An 18,570-nucleotide genomic window follows, 5' to 3' on the forward strand; every position below is an offset into this window, starting at 1 on the left:
AGGCGAATGAAATAGATTTAGTCATCGCGTAGACTGTGATTCACAAAGATCCCGAAGAGTTTTAAAAGTAGAAAACATTCTCCAATTCTCGTTTCCTTCGACAACACGCACACGTTTCTGACTGCTAGGTACCATAGCACTCTGGAAAGGACTTTCGAGAACACAAGAATAGAACAGCGCCATATCAACACACCCAGAACAAATCATGTCTACAGAGACGGATACTTCTCGCCCCATGTCTGGTGAGCAGGCCACAACCCGTAGTCCTCCCGATGTCTCTGCGAGCACGCACATCATCGCGCTTTGTGGCACCACCGACATCCGGGGCATGGCATCCCCAGACCTTGATGGTTGGATGGTGTCCGACTTCTTCGCATGGAAAGGTATCTTCAAGGGTCTCGGAGCGTCTCAAAGATGGATGACTTGTCTGGATCCTGTTAACCTGGCTAACCGATACGAGAATCAATATCCCATCGGCCCTTATATCCAGGGAGATCCTCACGAAGACAACCGAGCAATAGTCTTGAGTAGACCTCAAATCAGTTCCGCACTAGAAGATCTCGAAGTGCTTCCGGATACTGGGACTACAACGCTTCGTGATGCATTTCTCCGTTGCTTCAGGGAGACTTATCAAGCGGCTGGACGCTCAGGGGGCTCTGTCCTACTCTTGATAACTTCTCATGGCGATATCGAAGTGAGCGATGGAGGCCTTATCATTGGACTCCCCGAGCCATCAGACGTCACCACACAATTGGAAAGAAGCAGCTTACTGACTTCGGAAATGCTTCGCGACGTTATCAATGGACTTCCTCCGGTGCGAACAACGACGTTTTTGACGTCCTGCTTTTCCGAGAACTGGGTTATCACTCCAAATTGGGCACCCCACAGTGATCCGGTCTTGGCAGCAGCCCAAAAAGATGAGCCAAGTCATTCGTGGGATTGCACCACTGCTGGTCGTTTTAGTGGCGGTGTATTCTCTACATACGTTCTACAAGAACTCCTCAAAGAAGCCAAAGTCATAGAGGAATCCGAGTCCATGCCATCGACGCAAGACTTTAAGAGCATGGAATCTCCACAAGAACGCACTTGGAAACAGTGGTGTGACCGCGTCCGGTCACTTATGGCGAGGCATCGACGCAGAGGCGAGTTCTTTGGGTCTCTCCCAGTCTTCACAGCTACAAATGGTCTGGAACTTTTCTGGACCCGAAGTGGGTACGGTCTTGGCAGATATCTGGAGAATTGGCACAAATTTCCCAAACTGCCCAAATCACAATATGCAAACCCAGAAATGGACCGAAAAGTCACCTTGGACGAGGTATCGCAAGCTAACATTGACGCCTATAAAGAGTTCATGGATAGCCAGGTAGGGCAAGCATCATCTGGGGATGCTCGAACTGGCTCATGGAGTGGAGCTGCTGGTCCAAGGTTACGATCCAAGACTTGTGACCTTGCTCGAAGATACCTTGCGTCCAAGCCAGGTCTGAACACGATCACCGCAAATCGATGGCTCCATGCTAGTTCTCGATCGCTGTTGGAAGGAAGACTCGACCACAAAGAGTTGGTAAATCTAGAGAATGCTCTCTCATGGCGTCTCTACTGTACGGATGAAGCCCAAAAAATGGCGAACAACCTCAACTTGAACATGGTCCCCATTGCGACTTGGAGTTGGGAAGATTGGTCTGCGAAGACAATAGAACCAGCAGGGCTTGAAAATAGGAGAGCTCTATTCAACAAGAACTTCGCGGTCACAAAGCAAAGGAAGCTCGTCACTCCACCACAAGGAGCTCAATGCGGGCGAGAATGGTATAAGCCTGCCGCTTATCTTGCTGCCGCATTCTCGATGGAAGACAAGGATCCAGCTACTGGATACTCGGAGTATACGGCATCTCAAGTAAAAGTTGCCAGAAAAGTCGCAAGAAAGCAATTGAAGGGCTCTATGAACTTGAGAATCGCCTGCGAGGGGGTGAGAGCAAGTCGAGTGAAGAAAAGAGATTAGTCTCCCGGCAAGCAAAGACCTAGCATTCAAGGGATGTTTGAGCAGCCCAATTCAGGAGAGAAATCGTGAAAAGAGGCTCGTTTTGAATGGAATTTTAATGTTATGATCGGTCCTAAACATAGTGGTGAAAGTGGGGCATTCAAATGTGTATTCTCTTAAACTGCAAAGAAGGCTATCTGCTTGAACAACTCCTTCGAGGATATAGCATAAGTGGCAATGAATTGACTAATTACAATAATCTTTAGATAACTTCGTATACTATAATTTAGACTTAAGACGTCATTTACATATTAACTTGCACAAAAAACACAAATTCAAAAACAAGCAGCAAAGCCTACACTGATGAGAAATGTAACGGTCGAACAATAACTCCTATTCTAGCCATCGTCAAAGTCAGACCTCTTCTCAAGTTCAGGTTATAGTAGAGCAATCGAAACCCCTAAATTGGAAATCCAGAACCTTTAATGTCCTTACTAGAATGGATAGAGAAGCTAATTATAGTATATTCTCCTGATCCTATGTTAGCTGGGGACATGCTGCTTTGACTTAAAAAAGAGTGTATAAGCAGAATTTGTGTCAAGATTCAAAGTCTGTTAATGATTTAGTATTCTAAAGCGACATAAGTTCTCTCCCCTTCGATTTAAAGTAGAATAATCGAGTGGCAAGAAACTAACATATAATCAGGGGGTATACTGTATGTCCATGTCATCCTGACTTAGCGGGAGGATTATCTACTTCAATAACTCTTTCGAGGATATAGCACGAGTGGCACTTTACCATTTGACGCAGGCATAGACGAAGATTAATCATCGATATGTCGTCACAATCAAGCAAAAGTCAAAGTTGGGTTGCCATGGTAAAATTCACTATGCTAGCTATGTGTATGTTTAGCGCCGGTAAGCAGTCAGAAATGAAGCGGCCGGAAGCTATTCCTTTCCATCCCACCAACCAGCTACCACTCATGCCACCTGTAAAGACGCGCGAGCGCTTCATCCCCAAATACGAGTGTCCTCCACAGAACCCACCTCACATAGCGCGAAAAGGAAAGGAAAAAGCAATAGACGGATGCAAAGAAAACCTCCCCAGAAGCTGCTCTCCATTTTGTATCCCCGACTCTTCGACTGATGATGTGCCATACAGAGACGATTTGCCAACCAGAAGCGCTTGTGCCGCTCCGTATTGCTCTGATCACACTCCGCCAATCACCCCTCACCCCCATATTAGCTCCTCCAGACGTGCTCTCCTCCACAGATTCGGAAACAAACAGACAAGGAAAAAAAGGAAATAGGAGATTGTGCACTTCAAAACATGTTTCTCTGGGCGGATAGGCGGTCTGCTCTGGATGCTATGACGAATGTTGTAAACGTCGTCGGGTTGTGCAAACGAGCTTGCGATGACCATGTTCCTGCTTGCTTCGTGACCAAAATGTAACGTCGATGCCGAATGATGCTGATGCTATTCGATACCAAGGCCATCGCATTGTTGCGAGATTGTGGATGTGATGACATCGACATGCCGTTCGATTACCTCGCCCATGCTGACGATGCTCACTCGAGTGTGAGTAGTCATGCAAAGGACGAGGCTGCTCGAGCCATGTTGTAATCCATAAAATCGAAAGTCGTTACGAAAGAAAGCGAACCATAAAGAGAAGAGTTTGTGATAGCTCGAGCCAGTACCAATGTCTTCCACGACAAGTTCAGGCAGGGCCAGCGATGGGGTTGAGATTAAGCAAGACGAAACTGCCGTGAGTCGAAAATCGGAGTCGAAATCGGTCAAGGAGTGTCGCCAAAGAGAAAGAATCAATACCATTGCTGTCCATTCTGATCATCCCGCTTCGGCCGGTAAGAACCCGAAACATATCCAGTACCAGTTGCTGCACCTCTCGAGGCAGAGCGCAGCCTATTTTCGGAGACTATAGCGTCAGCCATCCAGTCAGCATACATTTCTCCCCGCGGCCAGCGTCATCGAAGCACACTAAACGCGAAGAGGAAAATTCCCTTACAAGGAACCGGAGCTAGCGAGACACTCACATCCTGTCACTTCCACCGACGGCTCTGTTCGTATCCGGAGTGTCAACACCAGCACCACTGGCACCACGTTCAATAACCTTGCGGCGGGATCCAGAAATGGCTCCTGGCTTGGTAGCACTGGAGGTGTGCTGGGGGGTAGGTCCACCGGCAGTGGCAGCGTTGGTGCGGGTGCGACCAGGCTTCTCCTCATCTTCCTGGGCTGGCTGTTGTCCGGCAGCTTGGGCAATGGCTTGGGCATTCTTCTGATACTTGTAGACGGTCCAATCAAAGACATAGTCATATTGGAAACCCTCACGTACGAAGAGATCACGGAAGATCTTTCGAAGGTAAGAGTAGTCAGGCTTGTCATCAAATCGGAGTGAACGAGTGTAGTTCAAGTAGATGGCAAACTCGTTAGGGAAGCCTCGGCAGAGAACCTCAGTAGGAGTGGTCATCTTCTTCTCCATGATGCGGTCATACTTCTGCTTCTTGGTAGCAGCTTTCAGGCCTTGCCATGGCAGAGAACCACGGCAGAAGTAAAGCATAACATATCCGAGAGATTCCATGTCATCACGACGAGATTGCTCTGCAAGTAAGTTAGCATTGAGTAGATGGATAAAAGTTTGGAATACATACCGACACCCAAGTGAGTGTTGATGGAGGCATAACGAGCGGTACCGGTCAAGTTCTTGTTCTCACGGTATGGAATGTGGAAGTGTGTCTTGGGGTCACGGTACTTCTTGGCCAAACCGAAATCAATAACGTTGACTTGGTTTCCACGCTTGCCGATGCCCATGAGGAAATTGTCAGGCTTGATATCACGGTGGATGAAGGACTTGGCGTGAATGTACTCGATGCGGGAGATGAGCTGATCGGCAAGGAGCAAGACGGTCTTCAAGGAGAACTTTCGGTTGCAGAAGTTGAAGAGGTCCTCCAAACTGGGTCCGAGGAGATCAAGAACCATAGCATTGTAGTCACACTCGGTGCCGAACCAGCGGACAAATGGGATGCCGACACCACCAGCGAGGGACTTGTAGACACGAGCTTCATACTCCAGTTGAGGGTGCTTGGCCTTGACGGACTCAAGCTTGATGGCGATTTCCTCACCAGAGATGATGTTGGTACCAAGGTAGATATCACCGAAACTACCGCTTCCAATCTTACGACCGATACGGTATTTATTACCGACGCGAAGATCCTATAATGAAAAGTCAGCATGATGAGTCGATGAAAGCATATACATGTAGCCATGGTAGAACGTGAGGATGTAGTGAATGAAGGAATGTGATAGTGACGAGGCTGTGGGGTCCCAAAGACGAGAAGGTGTGATGTCTCTCGACTCAGCCCAAAACAGCACCAGCGTATGGATATGACAAGAAGGTGCTCGTAGAAGGCTGAAGAAAGGGAGTATAAACCAGAGGGTTGGATTTCGACTTGGAGACGGGTGGATTCACCATAGTAGTCATCTTGTAGTTGGTCTATGGACTTTGATGTATCGAGCGAGTCGATACGAGAGTAGAGAGTGTTGGCTGTGATATTATCGATCGACGAGGTAGATCGTAGTTGGGGAGTGTTGCAGAAGGAAGGGCAGGTACTAGAAAGAAGAAGGGGTGTTAGTCGACGGGGTGTTCAGGTCAGGCTGCCAAAACACGGGAGCGGTGTGATTGGGGAGGAGGTGTGAGGTAAGCAGCCTCCGCGAGAGATATTCAACAATCGATTCACCAGCTCAAGATGGCGTGCGGTGTTGCGAAGGTGAATGTATCAATATACTTCGCAGATGTGGTCGACGCAGGACTAGAAGGGGGGTGTTGGTACGTACCTCTCTGCTTGCTTCCAAGGGTGAGATTGATGGATGGAGGGCTGCTGTTGGATTCCGACCGTGACGTGTTCGACGTCTTCCTGAAGGTGAAGGCGGACTTAACTGGACGTGGATGCGAAGGGAGACGTGACTCTCTCGACGCACTTCGGAGCGTGAGCTTCAAGAGATGGATATCACGCGTTGGGAGAGGATGTCGGTGGATTGATTATGGTGGGGAGGAAGTCGTGGATTGAGGATTGAAGAGGTTTGGCAAAGAGGCACTTCCTCGCTTGAGCTTAGCGTCTCAATGAAGTACGCTAAGCCAGTTTCGGACTCAGCTGTGGCCTCGAATTTGATCACCGCGGCCCTGCAATCAAAGCACACACAGCAATCCCGATCACCAAATAAATGCATTTATTCCAGAACACTCCGAGAAATGAACTCTATATGCGTATGCGCATTCCTTTGTTACAATGCTGCATTGATCATCCTCGAAACATCTCGTGCGCGTCATGGAGCCGCAATTCATTCCATTCCTATATGCTTCCTGCTTCCTGCTTCCTGCTTCCTGTATGCTCTCCAAGCTGCAGTACCTACCGATCCACCACAATACAAACAGAATTGCTCGTCCATCCTCTGTCTGCTGCAGCAGCCAGCGGTGGAGGTTGTGGCTCGCATAATACTCCGCCTGCAGAATTGTCTCTCCGTCAGGCTGTCCATGGATCAAAAGCCTGATCTAGAAGCCTGAAAGAGGGGCTTCGAGCAAATGGCAACCCTCCAAAAGGCGACGCAGATGCAGCTGACTCTCTCCTCTCTCCGCACACCGCAGACTCTTACCAACCCTATCCTCGATCCTGTCACCGAAAACCCGAGAAACCCACAGCCTCGCCGCCCAACGTCCCTTTTAAGCAATCCGAACTCTCGAGCCGCGCCCTGCCTGTCTTGGCTGCTGCTCTGTGCTCAGCGCTCGCTCGCCCTCCACCGTCGATTTGATCTGATCTGATGCAACAACAAATACATCTGTTAAACAAGAATCCATCTACAGCTAAGGATTGAGGAGGATGACTGTTATTTGCCAAACTCCGTATTGTACGCCCGTAGGGTATCACTTGAAGGAGCCATGGGAGCGAATCAGTCACCGACAATCGCCGTCGTACATATTACTACCGCTGATATACACGTAAAGGAGAGCGACTCGTGTGCTGGCCCGAACACTGCATGATTTGCAAGAAATGGCATTCGCCATCGCCCATTTGGGGGTGGAGGCCCTCGTTTCAAGGAGTGCTCGGGAATCTGAGATTTGCAAGAATAATCGCCTTTTTGCGCGATTAAATCGATTTCGACTGCTGTTGCGTTTGTGCTGCTTCATTTCTTTTGTCAGCTTCACATTAATTGCTGCAGGTCACGGAAGTCATTTGACAACATTCAGGTTCTTTTCCGGTGACCTGAAAAGGCTGCGGTCGCCTCGTACGTAGCCTGCGCTCGATGCCTCACGGGCGGACTGAACAGGCGCGGCGGTGGAACAGCGAGCCAGCGTCAGATCTCCCAAAGAAAAAAAACGCTCAGTGGCATGAATACCGCCATCAACGCCACCTTTGGATGTTCGACCATGATTTGGACATTCCGCGAAATCCGGATTTGACATATTCTCATCCTCCCGGTTATTCTTCCGAGTACAAAGGACAATTCAATACATGCAATACATACCGTCCTTCGCATCCCATGGAACTGGAATGTCTACATTCAATTTCGTGCGTTACAAGTTCCAGAAAATTCGCTCTCAACCCTCCAATGGCATCAGATCAACGGCATCAATTGAAAGATATCAGCCTCTCATGGTGCCTAAAATCGACCGATCTTTTTGGCTGACAACGGCTCGGCACAACCCGCCAAAGATTCTCCATGTAGGCATCTCACGATCGAAGCTTGCTATCCAATTGCACTCGACATTGGACGAAGGATTTGGTCCTCCTCATCCAATCGTTCAATTCTTTCCCCTCGACAAGAATGCAATGCCAACGTTCTTTCCAGCCTCATCATTCGACCCTTTCCGCCAAGCGGATTTTCCCCAGCTCGCATCGAATATCACAACTCATCCTGCATCCTATTGTTACCTCGACATCGATGCATTATTAGCTCAAAAGAATTCCCCGAACCCATTTATTATATCAACCTTATCTTGACCTACCAACACTTCCCACGCATGATGGCATTTAACCAAAATATTACCCTGTCTTCTAGATTTGAGGATCATCACAGGGTCGCCAGTGAGGTTAGTGGCTGTTGAAGCGAATTTCGACCCGTGGAGCCATTTCAGCGGTTGTCCCAAAATAGCCCCGACTAGATATTGGTCTCAAAGTTGAATGCGAGTGCCTGATAGACAGCGCAAACATGCTTCGAATTGCATGACATTATGACGCGAGCGAGTGGATTAAGCCGAAGTCGGCAGATGCAAAGTGGTTTCAAAGATGCCAAGGCTTTGTGATTCACGTGATCGTTTTTGAGAGCGTGATCACAGACTTATTCGAATCATCTGAAGGGAAGTTCTTGAGCGTAAATCTACCTGTCACTGCCATTTGCAAACTAGAAGCTTGGACGTGAGCGAATTTCAATAAGAAAACGTATATCTCTAAGCTGTTAAATATGTTGCTTTCCTTTCATACACTCTAGTAGTCTGTATGTCCGCGTCCACGTCTAGATCCATCTTCTTCTTCAAATCCAAGCACACAGCCCAGAGACTCAGCATTGTCTTTGCTTCCATGATTAGGCATCGTGTTCTGGGACTTCTGCAGCCGTGACACCATCGGCATAACGCTGAAGATAGACTGCCATGACATTGTCTAGGACATGATTAATATCTGTTGATGGCCATGCCAGCTACAATTTACTTACTGATACCTGTAATTCCTCCGAGCTGGTTCAGAACAATTTCTGTGGCTCCAGGATATTCCTACAGAGGTCAGCAAAATTCCTGCTCGGACCACGCGCGAAGAGCGAGAAAAAGAGAAAAGTCTTGCCAGCATATTTGCGTCTCTCTGGAGATTCTGGAGTTCACTCCTCATGCGGATCGCATCATTCTGAACCCATCTCCAAACCGAAGTGAGCTTTGAAGTCTGCTCCTGCATGACTGCGAAACTCTCGCGGCCCAGTATCATGAGCTGTTCATTTGTGGCAACTATCGAGTCTTTTTCTTCACCAAGCCCCTTCATCCTTGCCAGTAACTTATCCTTTTCCTCGTTTTTGACTGGAAGCACATATTTGTCAGTCTGGCCTAGGGAGATTCAAGTGTGAAGGATGACTCACGAGCCAGGGTGATACCAAGCCCTATTAAAGTCGCTCCTGTTACTGCTGCCCCAATGAGGCCAGCAATCTTGTCAGGTCAGCAATCAGTAGATGCGTGAAAGCGAAGTAAATCATACCGCCGCAGATGGGCCAATGACAAATGCCAAGCCGACAGTGACACCAATAGTGCTAACACCTCCGATGACTCCAACAGAAATCATGGAAATTTCGAGGGCTTGGATCTCTTTCTTAACCTGTTGCAGGGCATCTCCGAGAGCCATGATCTCGTCATCAATCTTGTCAGAATTCTGCTCAGCCCATTTACTGAAAGAGCCTATGAAACCCTCGAAGTTTAGAACAAGGTTAGCAAAGCCGTCCAAGATCTCGCCTGACATCTTCTCGAATGCATCGGCATCCTAAAGATTGTCAATTGCTGCTTGAAGGCACGTGGATATTGCTTGGGTCGACAAACCCTGATAAATTCATCCAGCTTCGTGATTTTCATGCTTGTTGGAAGCTTTCGGTGCATGATGATGGGCAAAATGGCACTCTCGAAACCTGACCTTTGTTCAGTATCGCAGTTTTCATTTTCAAATTGGGCTTAGGCTACATACGTCTGCAGTAGACAGCAATTTGAACCGCTTGGCCCGTGCTATTCTTGATGATCTTCCTATACTCCTAAGCACGAGAAGTCCGTATTAGAATTCCATGCACTGCAACTGGGGAAGAAGAGTCACAAAACTGTTCAAGCGCCGCAAATCGAGGCAGGAACGGGCCATCAGGAGTAGGTCTGCCATAAGAGTCCACCTCACCAAGCTTCATTGCAAGGTTACTGAACATAGTAGCGATCAAACGACACGCCTTGGTAGCATCATCGGCGTTCTGGTTCAAGCGGAGCTTGCCTGGTTCGGATTGCACGTAGCTGCTGATGCCCTCCTCGTAGGCTTTGGCTTCTTCGGGAGTCATCTTCTTGAGGGCCTTCTCTGGCGTTTGTTGCTGGCAGGCGGCCAGTTGTGCAGGCGTGAGTTTCGAGATGGCATTGAGAAGGTTGGTGGATGTGATGTTGCTTCCGAGTGATTTCTCGATGCCGCTGACGACGGACTCGTACGAGGGGGGTGGTGCTTGAGTCGCCATGTTGACGGTGATTTACCGAAGATTGTGGTTTGAAGAAATAAATATGGATTTAGCAGTGGTGTCATTCCGCGAAGATGGAGGACATTGTCTGGCTTTTGTAGTTCCTAGGCCTACACCGTTCCGAACCTTTTTACCACATGACGAGCTTGCAAAGAACTTGTTCCATTGGAAGCATGCGGGAATCGCTGTCATAGGCAATGCCGTTTACAGGAAAGAATATGCGAAGCAAGGTCTTTGCATAGACTACACATGTCGTTCTTCCTTTTTCCCTCAGCCCTGATGAGAGAACTTTGCAAGTAGGAGCTTTGGAGACCTGGTCGGCTTCGTTTTATCAGAGGCTGATTGGTAGAGGAATGAGACGGAAGTGATGCAAGTTCACCAAAGTAAAGAAAGGTGCTCAATGTCTTGTCCAGTATTTGAGTTTTGCATAGTTTGTCTTTATGTTTGAATAAGACCGTTGAGCTGGAGACTCTCCTATCGTCAACTTTCAATTTGCCATTTAGTCCGTTCAACCTTTGGTAAAGGTTAAAGGTTGGGATCAGACAGAAAGCACGTATGGTGATTCATTCGTCTTCTATCAGACTCATCGCCCTGTTTTCGGATAGTGTTCAGGAATATTTGGTAAGGAGCCGCTTTTGTCGTTGATTACTGAGCTTTTCGTTCGTTCTCCCAACAAATTGACAAGCTGCTGAGACCTGGATTATACTGAGTGGTACCCGTGAATCTGAGTACAAGAGAGAGTTGTTATGGAGAACTCCATAAAATTAAACCGAATCCAATCTCTTGCAGAATGTCGGCAGCAAGTGAGTCTTGACGTTGCAGACATTAAGTACCTGTAATATTGTCCATTTTATCACGTTCTGCGCAATTGGCCAATAGACATGTAGTCATTGCCTTCACCGTAACTTAGTCTCACGTCAATGCCTCGTTGAATCTGTGCCTTGGCGACGATCTCGCATATAGAGGCTGAGATTGACGCAATATCCCGACGATCCGAAGCGCGTCAAGGGTTTATAGTCAATCTAATCTGAGACCTTCACCTCATGAAACACCGCTAGAACTCTTTGCCAACTCTTCAAACAATTCGCTCATGGGATTTTGGCACAATTGACGATGGCTTTGCTCAAACGGAAGCGCGGGTGATGCCGCATCTACCCAGGCCCAGGCCTGTATGTTAAATACAAGGGCTGAGGCTGTCTCAAATTACACATTGTTAATTGGCTCCAATGCACTCGACAAGTCAGCCTCGTGAGACTTCAAAGGAATGGTCAAAGGGCGGTGTGACGCTCCGCGTCTGCCATGATGGAGAGTATCTCCGCCGAAGCATATTCGTGGGGTACGAAAAGCTTGGTTGCACAACAGAGACATGGGGGCTCATGGCTATCGTCAGAGTCCGATGTAAGTTATGCGTCCCGTGATCATTTCTGAAGATGTGATATTCTGACTCATTCTGGTGACGCCTGCCTGGAAACCTGTGGTTTTGCAGTAGAAATGAGTTTGAAAGTCGCAAGTGCGACCCGAGATTGATCATCCAGTTCTTCAAGCTATCAAATACAAACTTTTCCTCCCAACACCTACCTCCCATCCACACATTTCCGCACACATTTCTCTTCCTCAAGACCAAGCCCACAGCCCGGCTCTCAACGAAAAGAAACAAACTCCCAACGGGAGCAGCAATCAAAAATTCATACCATGATACCCCAAGGAGGAAGTATCAACACACTCGACGCCCCGTGGTACAATGGAGGTCTCATCATGTAAACACACCTATTCTTGAGCAGGCTGTTTTGGCTTGGTAAGTATGAAGAAAAGAAAAGGGAGTGGGAGGAGGGAAGTATATATACTTGGGGTCGAGGCGCTAGTGCGTTGATTGAGGTTTAGGCAGCGAGCTGAGAATGTTTGTCCGGGTGTGTGCAAACTTTTGGTTGCACGTGATCCCTCTCGAAGTCTATTGAACTAAACGCTTTAAGGCATGAAGCAACTTTGTCTTTTTTTTGGGTTGCAGCAGCCACCGCCACATCGGGAGCTCGTAAGCTAAGAAAGTTCGACGTTAGTCTTTGGGTGGTGCTCCCCCCTAAATTTGGATTTGCACTTTTTCTAGCATTGTGATTGGCCCGCTTACTGCCGCTGGCAACTTCAACCCTCCAGCCTCACTCTTCTTCTTCCATATCTATCATTTCCATCTTTGAACACTTATATGTTGATGATCGTTTGTTTGAACACAGCACTCCTCTTCGAACCATGTCTCAGCCAGCCAAGGATGAAGCTGCCGCTCCACAGCCTCATGCTATGGCTCTCACCACCAAGGAACGGAATGATCGCTCGTGGGAACCATGCAAAGATGAGATTAGACGCATCTATGTGGAGAGAAGAAGACCGCTCAGACAGACTATGCAAGAGATTGAGAGCAAATTTCAATTCCAGAAGAGGTAGATAATTCGCTGTGCTCTGCTTGCTATCCTGGCTAACTTCGAAGTGAACGTACTGGGAAAACGAAGATGCGAGAATGGGGATTCGACAAGAATTTGACAAGCGACATGAAATTTATGTTGCACAAAGCTGAGAAGCGAGCTCTAGAGGAAGGAAAAGAAACAGAGTTCACGAGGAATGATGTCGTCGTTCCCACCGAAACTATCCGTCAATTCAAGAAACCGAGAGCGGAACCGGGAGCTGACTTTTCATTACCAGAGATAGGTTAGTTGTTCGGTAATTCTGGGTACTTTTATTGACTCGGTGTGACAGCGACGCCCCAACACGTTACATATGCTACACCCAGAGAAACTGACTGCGCTACCACCACATCAAGTCTTGATTCTTTGCACACAGACCACAGCAGACAAGACCCATGCGCCACCGCGGTCCTTGAAGTAGCCTCCACCATCACCGCTAATAATATACCGACAACCACATCCAAGCCAGCAATTGAAAATCTATTCGAAAAGGAGCTTACCCCTATATTATCTGAATCTGTGCTCGAAATTCTTAATAAGAATATGGAGAGACTGTTTGAGTTTTTCTTCGAGAAATCTAGGTCAATGGCCGACACCGGTCACGGACTTATAGATGCTATATATCGCTGTTTTACATCTCCAGACTTTACAGACGAACAACTAAATTGCATAATCCGGGGGACATTTGAGAGATTCCTGGTAACAGACAGACCGTTCGCTTCTTCCAAGTTCATGACTAAGGAAGCCAAGATCAACAGAATATTGAAGGGACTTTCAAGCCGGCACATACGGAGAGTGATGCCTGCGAGATTCTTTGATGCCATTTCGGCATCTCTCGACGATGTACCCTGGAGAGGCCGACTTATTCTTGGACAAAAGTTGATGTCATTCGGGGAGCGAGTTGCAGCCTTGGAGCAGTTCCTTGCGTCACTTCTTGAATGCTTGATGCTTTGGAAAGTTAAACCTGGAAGTACCGACATAGAAGCTATCCTAACGGAGATCATCAAAGCCGACCGCAGCACATCACGACCTCTTCTACCCTCCATAACTAATCGAGAAATCAGGGAGATACTAAGAATGCCAGGATTGTCACAGACCAGTATTACCGAGCTTCTTTATCTCACGGGTACTCTAGCAGTCTGTTGCTTTCGGCACCTTTTTCTGAAGACTGGAAAGAAGCTGATAGACTTGTTGAACTCAACGCTGGAGAAAGAAATTTACAGCCGTCGTGCATATCTGTGGATTAGTCTCTACATACAACTATACAAGGATTTTGGCGACCTTAACAACCTGCAGCAAGCTGCCTCTTGGGCTGCGTCTGCCTGTTCGATCGCAAACTCCGTCCTGTCGTCCAATGTTGAGGTTGGTGATGATGCATGGAAACGTACCTGGGGCGAAATGCCGGTTCCGTGGGAACTACAAGCTGAATATCCTGAGGTAGTTCACCAAACAATCGACATCAAAAGGAGACTGGGCTACACAGAGGGACTATCTATGCCAAAAGCGCCGACAAGAACGCCTCTGGATAGTATAGTACCAGAAGTACGGTCTGAAGCATGTTCCACCACGACGGACTTGTTCGAGATACCAAGGTCTCCTTCCAATAGCGGGGAGGCAAGCGAGCCTTCATTAGATATTTTTTCGGGCGGGAAAAGTGTGAAATACGGTGTCACCTACACGGAAAGCTTGGCATCTGGACCTAGCATGAACTATAATGCTCTTTTCCCTCCTGGTACTAAGTAGAGATTTCTTATTTGTTAAGTACTGTTTGCAGTCTAAGAGAATACACTATTGGAACTTCTCAAAATTTGAATAAATTTCTTACGACCTGCACACGTGATGCACCTCGAGGCTAATTCTGTACTAAAAAGATTTCATCCTTCCTGTTCCGGAATGTCAAGTTGGACATTGCTGATCGCTGTAAATCCGCTGCGTACCCACCCACCCGTTGCACTTTGCGTATCATTTGAAAGTCGGGCATAGCCTCACCAACATTGAAAAGCTGGGAACTTGCCTTAGCCTAGCAAGCTAACCAATGAATCGGCATAATTCAATGTGGGTGTCCTGTAATTGGACCAGCACATAATCGTGTGCCTTGACGCACTGCCTATCAGGGAGCCTTGTAAAATTAGCGCTGAGCCACCATCTGCGAAGCCGCCCAAACCCAGCCGCATGGCCTCAAGGAAAGTTCGCATCTCCTGAGCGGAGCCAGCCTCACGCAAAGTGACAACTCTCTGCTACTGTCTATTACACTGTTTTCATTATCATCAATTACCTAGCTACCGGAGCCGACCTCACGCAAGGTGACAACTGTCTGCTGCTGTCTATTTCACTGTTTTCATTATCATCTATTACCTAGGCACCTACCGTCAAGAATCATCGAAACAAGAGCGTTGACATGGCAGAGGCGATCGCGGCGTTCAGTCTCGCTGCAAATATTGTTCAATTCGTCGACTTTGGTGGCAGATTAATTCACGATGCATGGTCCATCTACCATAAGGGTCGTGGCAGCTTTCCAGAATTATTGGGTGTGGAAAAGACAGCTGAGGATCTGAAACTCGTACTTGCGGAGCTAGTCTCACCTTTGAAAGAACCTGGGGACGAAACAGACAGTGAAAGAAGTCTCAAAGAGCTTGGGCAGCAATGTTCGCAGCTGGCTACTGAAATGCTGAGCTCCCTGGCCAAGATTGGTGTATCTGACAAACATCGCAAATGAGATGCCTTGAAAGCTGCCTTTCGATTGGCGTGGAAGGAGGAGGATATGATATCGCAACAAATGAGGCTCGAAACCATCAAACATCAGCTGAACCTTCATATTTTGGTATCATTGCGGTATGTCAATCTTCACCAGATTGAGGTTCAAGGCTCTAATTCGATGTAGCGAGCAAGCTAGAAAGTCTTTGAGTCAGCAAGAGCAGATTCTCACTCAGCTTGCTGCCATAGGCCAACATACTCAACGATTTGAATGCTCGACGAGGAACTTGACTGCAGAAGGAATCGGCTCAAGCCTCCTAGACTTCTTAACAGCGAAGCTTGGCCAAAGCGGAAAGAGTTCTTGGCAGCGAGAGATCGTTTCAGCCATACATGAAGATCACACGAGCGAAGCTACTCAGGATGTCTCTGATTTTGCAATTCCAACGCATCGACGTAGGGTGCTACAGTCGAAAATACTAGCGCTGCTTCGATATTCAGGAATGGATGACCGTGAAGAAAGGATTGTTGAAGCTTACGAGGAAACTTTTCAGTGGATTTTCAGTGACGACGCAAGTGGTCACGAGAAGCTTTGGTCTAACTTCAAAGCATGGCTAGAGACAGATGAGCCTCTGTATTGGATAACTGGGAGGGCGGGATCTGGGAAATCGACCTTGATGAAGTATATCTGCCACGAAGAGAGTGCTTCGAACCCTGTGGACTCTACGAATTCAATGAGTAAGATCTTACAATGAAGAGCAATTCACGATGCGAGAAGTATTTGAAGAACTGGGCTAGAGGTTCTGAGCTTCTAATTGCGAATTTCTTCTTTTGGAACTCTGGTACCCCGTTGCAAATGTCAAAGATGGGTCTCTTGCTTTCGCTCCTGTTCCAGATTCTGCAACATCGTCCAGAGATCATCCCTTTAGTTTCTCCGACTCAATGGTAGGCTTTCTGTCTCTTCAATGAAGACCCACAAGAATTCTCCAAAGAAGAACTGGAAAAAATGCTTCGATCAACGGCGATGATCATCAGCCAGGATGCAAAACTTGTCTTGTTCGTTGACGGCCTCGACGAATTTGAAGGAAAGCATGATGACCTCATCTACCTGTTTCAAGACTTGATCGCAAACAAAAACATAAAGGTTTGCGTCTCGAGTCGACCTTGGGTCCAATTTGAAGATGCCTTCGAGCATCAGCCGAGCCTTACAATTGACACTTTGACATATCCTGACATCAAGCACTATGTTAGCTCAAAGTTCCATGGAAATCCCGGTTTCACTCAGCTTAGCTTGAGGGAGCCTGACTTTGCAAACCAATTGGTCGAGAACGTCGCATCTAAAGCATGTGGTGTCTTTCTCTGGGTACATTTGGTAGTTCATTCTCTTCTCTCAGGCATGAATTATGGAGACAGAATCTCAGATCTGCAGAGACGGCTAGATCTACTACCTCCCGATTTGGAAAACCTATACGATAAGATCCTTCAAAGTTTGGACCCATTCTACCTTGAACATGCAGCTCAACTGTTCCAACTGATACAAGCCAGTCGTGAACCACTGCCTCTCCTGCTTCTTTCTTTTGCCGATGAAGACTCCATAGAGTTTGCGTTGAAGCAGCTGTTCCAACCTTTGTCCCCAGATGCACGGCTCTTACGTACCGATACTATGCGTCGGCGATTGAACAGCCGATGGAAGGGCCTTCTTGAAGTAGGCAAATCAGCTACCGAAGATTCAAGAGTGGGTGAAGATACAGTTCAGTATCTTCACAGGACTGTCAAAGACTATGTTGAGAGTATTGAAGTCCAGACCAAGATGCACGAAGCATCGAAATCTGCATTTGACCCACACTTGAGACTTTGTGCTGGCAACATTGCGCATATTAAGACAATAGACCATCGTACGAATTTCTTCTCTGATGGTACTTTATGGACACGTGTACAGCGCTGCCTATGGAGTGCCTCAAAAATTCAAGCACGGAACAAAAAATACATCGTTCCTCTTCTTGACGAGCTCGATGAGACTGGGAAGACTCTTGCTTTGAAATTTTCCAACGACCATGTGACAAACAGCGAGCAGTATCTATCATTCATCCAGTATGAGCAAAGATATCTCGTCAATGATCTATTATCATTTGGACAATGGGTGCCAACACATCCTTCGCTTTCATACTATGGGTTCCGGACCAACTTTGGCTGCAATTTCTTGTCTTTGGTAGTCAGGTACGGCGGTGTCGAGTATGTAGACGCAAAGGTCAATAGAGGATGCTTCGTTCAGCGGAGTCCGATGACATCCATGCAAACACTTTCACTGGAGGATATCATTGGCGTTCAATCACTAAATGAAAGATCAAGAGAGCTTTACTTTCGAAGACAATCGCATATCTGGCCACTCCTCCAAGATGCAGTCCATTTTGATTCCCGGTGGGCGACTGAATACCAAGACTCTGTACCATCCTTCGAAATGATGGAGTGCTTAATAGGTCATAGAGCTGATGCTAATTACCTTTTTTATGATGCCTACGGAAAAGAATGGACAGTATGGAGACGTCTTCTAGAGAACCTTTACAAGGGTTTCAATGGTCAAAAGCTGCCAGCTCCATGGTCAAGCATAGCGTCTGCAATGATCAAATGTGGAATGAATCTTCAGGAAAGCGATATCCAAGCGCCTGTACCCGGCGATCTTGGGACAATCCTCGGGGAGCCTTACCGAAACAGGGTGAATTCCCATGCATTCAAAACGGAAATCATGTTAATCACGAAGAGCCCAACAAAGTCTTGGCAAGACTGGATGAAAATGAAAGCGTGAACAAAGCTAAATTAGAGTCAAGTATATCCAATTATTTTACATAAGGCGGTTGATTACATATCATGTCGGCAAGAAAATAAAAAGCATACGTTTAATGTTATGAATAGCCATCACATTGGCCCTGTAAAAAACTCTAAACTGATCTTGAAGTGACCCACAGATCGACATTGAGCTGACTAGAGGGCACAATTTCAAGACCCCACAAACTGAATTCTCGAACTCTTCATACAAAATTCTCACTCGAGGGTCGTGCTCATGTATGCCGCCCCGCAGTCTGGAGATGTGCCCCAAGTGCACTGCAACCAGCTCGATAGTCCCTTCTTTACAATGTCTTGAAATAGGCATCGCAAAGATTGAAAGAGATGGACAGAATTTGACTGTAGTATATTGAGCTATAAATTACCTAG

The 18,570-nt window shown here is 47.2% G+C and overlaps 7 protein-coding genes across 7 annotated transcripts; 5 read left to right on the plus strand and 2 right to left on the minus strand.

Annotated features, from left to right (window-relative positions):
- Window positions 1-109: 109 nt before the first annotated feature.
- On the plus strand, window positions 110-2,229 carry LY89DRAFT_687123 (uncharacterized protein). Its single transcript, XM_018215432.1, has one exon. It carries the CDS (start codon window positions 206-208, stop codon window positions 1,994-1,996), a length of 1,791 nt encoding a protein of 596 aa, XP_018068103.1. The 5' UTR covers window positions 110-205; the 3' UTR covers window positions 1,997-2,229.
- Window positions 2,230-2,722: 493 nt separating this feature from the next.
- On the plus strand, window positions 2,723-3,479 carry LY89DRAFT_146685 (uncharacterized protein). The gene has a single exon (XM_018205361.1). It carries the CDS (start codon window positions 2,811-2,813, stop codon window positions 3,282-3,284), a length of 474 nt encoding a protein of 157 aa, XP_018068104.1. The 5' UTR covers window positions 2,723-2,810; the 3' UTR covers window positions 3,285-3,479.
- Window positions 3,480-3,643: 164 nt separating this feature from the next.
- On the minus strand, window positions 3,644-5,903 carry LY89DRAFT_146602 (putative casein kinase I like protein hhp1). The gene is made up of 5 exons (XM_018205360.1): window positions 5,825-5,903; window positions 5,460-5,599; window positions 4,642-5,203; window positions 3,999-4,591; window positions 3,644-3,908 (listed from the first exon to the last, which is right to left on the minus strand). The coding sequence occupies exons 2-4, from the start codon at window positions 5,469-5,471 to the stop codon at window positions 4,023-4,025; spliced, it is 1,143 nt and encodes a 380-aa protein (XP_018068105.1). The 5' UTR covers window positions 5,472-5,599; window positions 5,825-5,903; the 3' UTR covers window positions 3,644-3,908; window positions 3,999-4,022.
- A 1,280-nt stretch (window positions 5,904-7,183) lies between these two features.
- LY89DRAFT_687127 (uncharacterized protein) lies at window positions 7,184-8,405 on the plus strand. The gene has a single exon (XM_018215433.1). The coding sequence runs from the start codon at window positions 7,537-7,539 to the stop codon at window positions 7,984-7,986; it is 450 nt and encodes a 149-aa protein (XP_018068106.1). The 5' UTR covers window positions 7,184-7,536; the 3' UTR covers window positions 7,987-8,405.
- Window positions 8,339-9,621, minus strand: LY89DRAFT_146769 (uncharacterized protein). Its single transcript, XM_018205362.1, has 3 exons — window positions 9,223-9,621; window positions 9,107-9,173; window positions 8,339-9,047 (listed from the first exon to the last, which is right to left on the minus strand). Exons 1-3 carry the CDS (start codon window positions 9,478-9,480, stop codon window positions 8,692-8,694), a joined length of 681 nt encoding a protein of 226 aa, XP_018068107.1. The 5' UTR covers window positions 9,481-9,621; the 3' UTR covers window positions 8,339-8,691.
- Window positions 9,622-12,118: 2,497 nt separating this feature from the next.
- LY89DRAFT_784620 (uncharacterized protein) lies at window positions 12,119-14,443 on the plus strand. The gene is made up of 3 exons (XM_018222803.1): window positions 12,119-12,648; window positions 12,696-12,913; window positions 12,962-14,443. The coding sequence occupies exons 1-3, from the start codon at window positions 12,461-12,463 to the stop codon at window positions 14,410-14,412; spliced, it is 1,857 nt and encodes a 618-aa protein (XP_018068108.1). The 5' UTR covers window positions 12,119-12,460; the 3' UTR covers window positions 14,413-14,443.
- Window positions 14,444-15,067: 624 nt separating this feature from the next.
- LY89DRAFT_752926 (uncharacterized protein) lies at window positions 15,068-18,163 on the plus strand (the record flags this gene model as incomplete). The annotated part of the gene is made up of 4 exons (XM_018221260.1): window positions 15,068-15,314; window positions 15,399-15,501; window positions 15,551-16,098; window positions 16,332-18,163. 4 exons carry the CDS (start codon window positions 15,068-15,070, stop codon window positions 18,161-18,163), a joined length of 2,730 nt encoding a protein of 909 aa, XP_018068109.1.
- Window positions 18,164-18,570: the final 407 nt, after the last annotated feature.

This window comes from Mollisia scopiformis (genome assembly GCF_001500285.1).
Source record: "Mollisia scopiformis unplaced genomic scaffold LY89scaffold_18, whole genome shotgun sequence".
NCBI classification, from domain to species: domain Eukaryota; kingdom Fungi; phylum Ascomycota; class Leotiomycetes; order Helotiales; family Mollisiaceae; genus Mollisia; species Mollisia scopiformis.

Bases quoted from the DNA above. Each gene is read 5' to 3' on its own strand.
- LY89DRAFT_687123 (XM_018215432.1), top strand. From the start codon at position 206: ATGTCTACAGAGACGGATACTTCTCGCCCCATGTCTGGTGAGCAGGCC.
- LY89DRAFT_146685 (XM_018205361.1), top strand. From the start codon at position 2,811: ATGTCGTCACAATCAAGCAAAAGTCAAAGTTGGGTTGCCATGGTAAAA.
- LY89DRAFT_146602 (XM_018205360.1), bottom strand. The intron at 4,592-4,641 runs GTATGTATTCCA...ACTTACTTGCAG, and splicing joins CAACACTCACTTGGGTGTCG to AGCAATCTCGTCGTGATGAC.
- LY89DRAFT_687127 (XM_018215433.1), top strand. From the start codon at position 7,537: ATGTCTACATTCAATTTCGTGCGTTACAAGTTCCAGAAAATTCGCTCT.
- LY89DRAFT_146769 (XM_018205362.1), bottom strand. From the start codon at position 9,480: ATGTCAGGCGAGATCTTGGACGGCTTTGCTAACCTTGTTCTAAACTTC. The intron at 9,174-9,222 runs GTATGATTTACT...TGACCTGACAAG, and splicing joins TCATTGGCCCATCTGCGGCG to ATTGCTGGCCTCATTGGGGC. The intron at 9,048-9,106 runs GTGAGTCATCCT...ATGTGCTTCCAG, and splicing joins GCTTGGTATCACCCTGGCTC to TCAAAAACGAGGAAAAGGAT.
- LY89DRAFT_784620 (XM_018222803.1), top strand. From the start codon at position 12,461: ATGTCTCAGCCAGCCAAGGATGAAGCTGCCGCTCCACAGCCTCATGCT. The intron at 12,649-12,695 runs GTAGATAATTCG...CTAACTTCGAAG, and splicing joins AAATTTCAATTCCAGAAGAG to TGAACGTACTGGGAAAACGA. The intron at 12,914-12,961 runs GTTAGTTGTTCG...TCGGTGTGACAG, and splicing joins CTTTTCATTACCAGAGATAG to CGACGCCCCAACACGTTACA.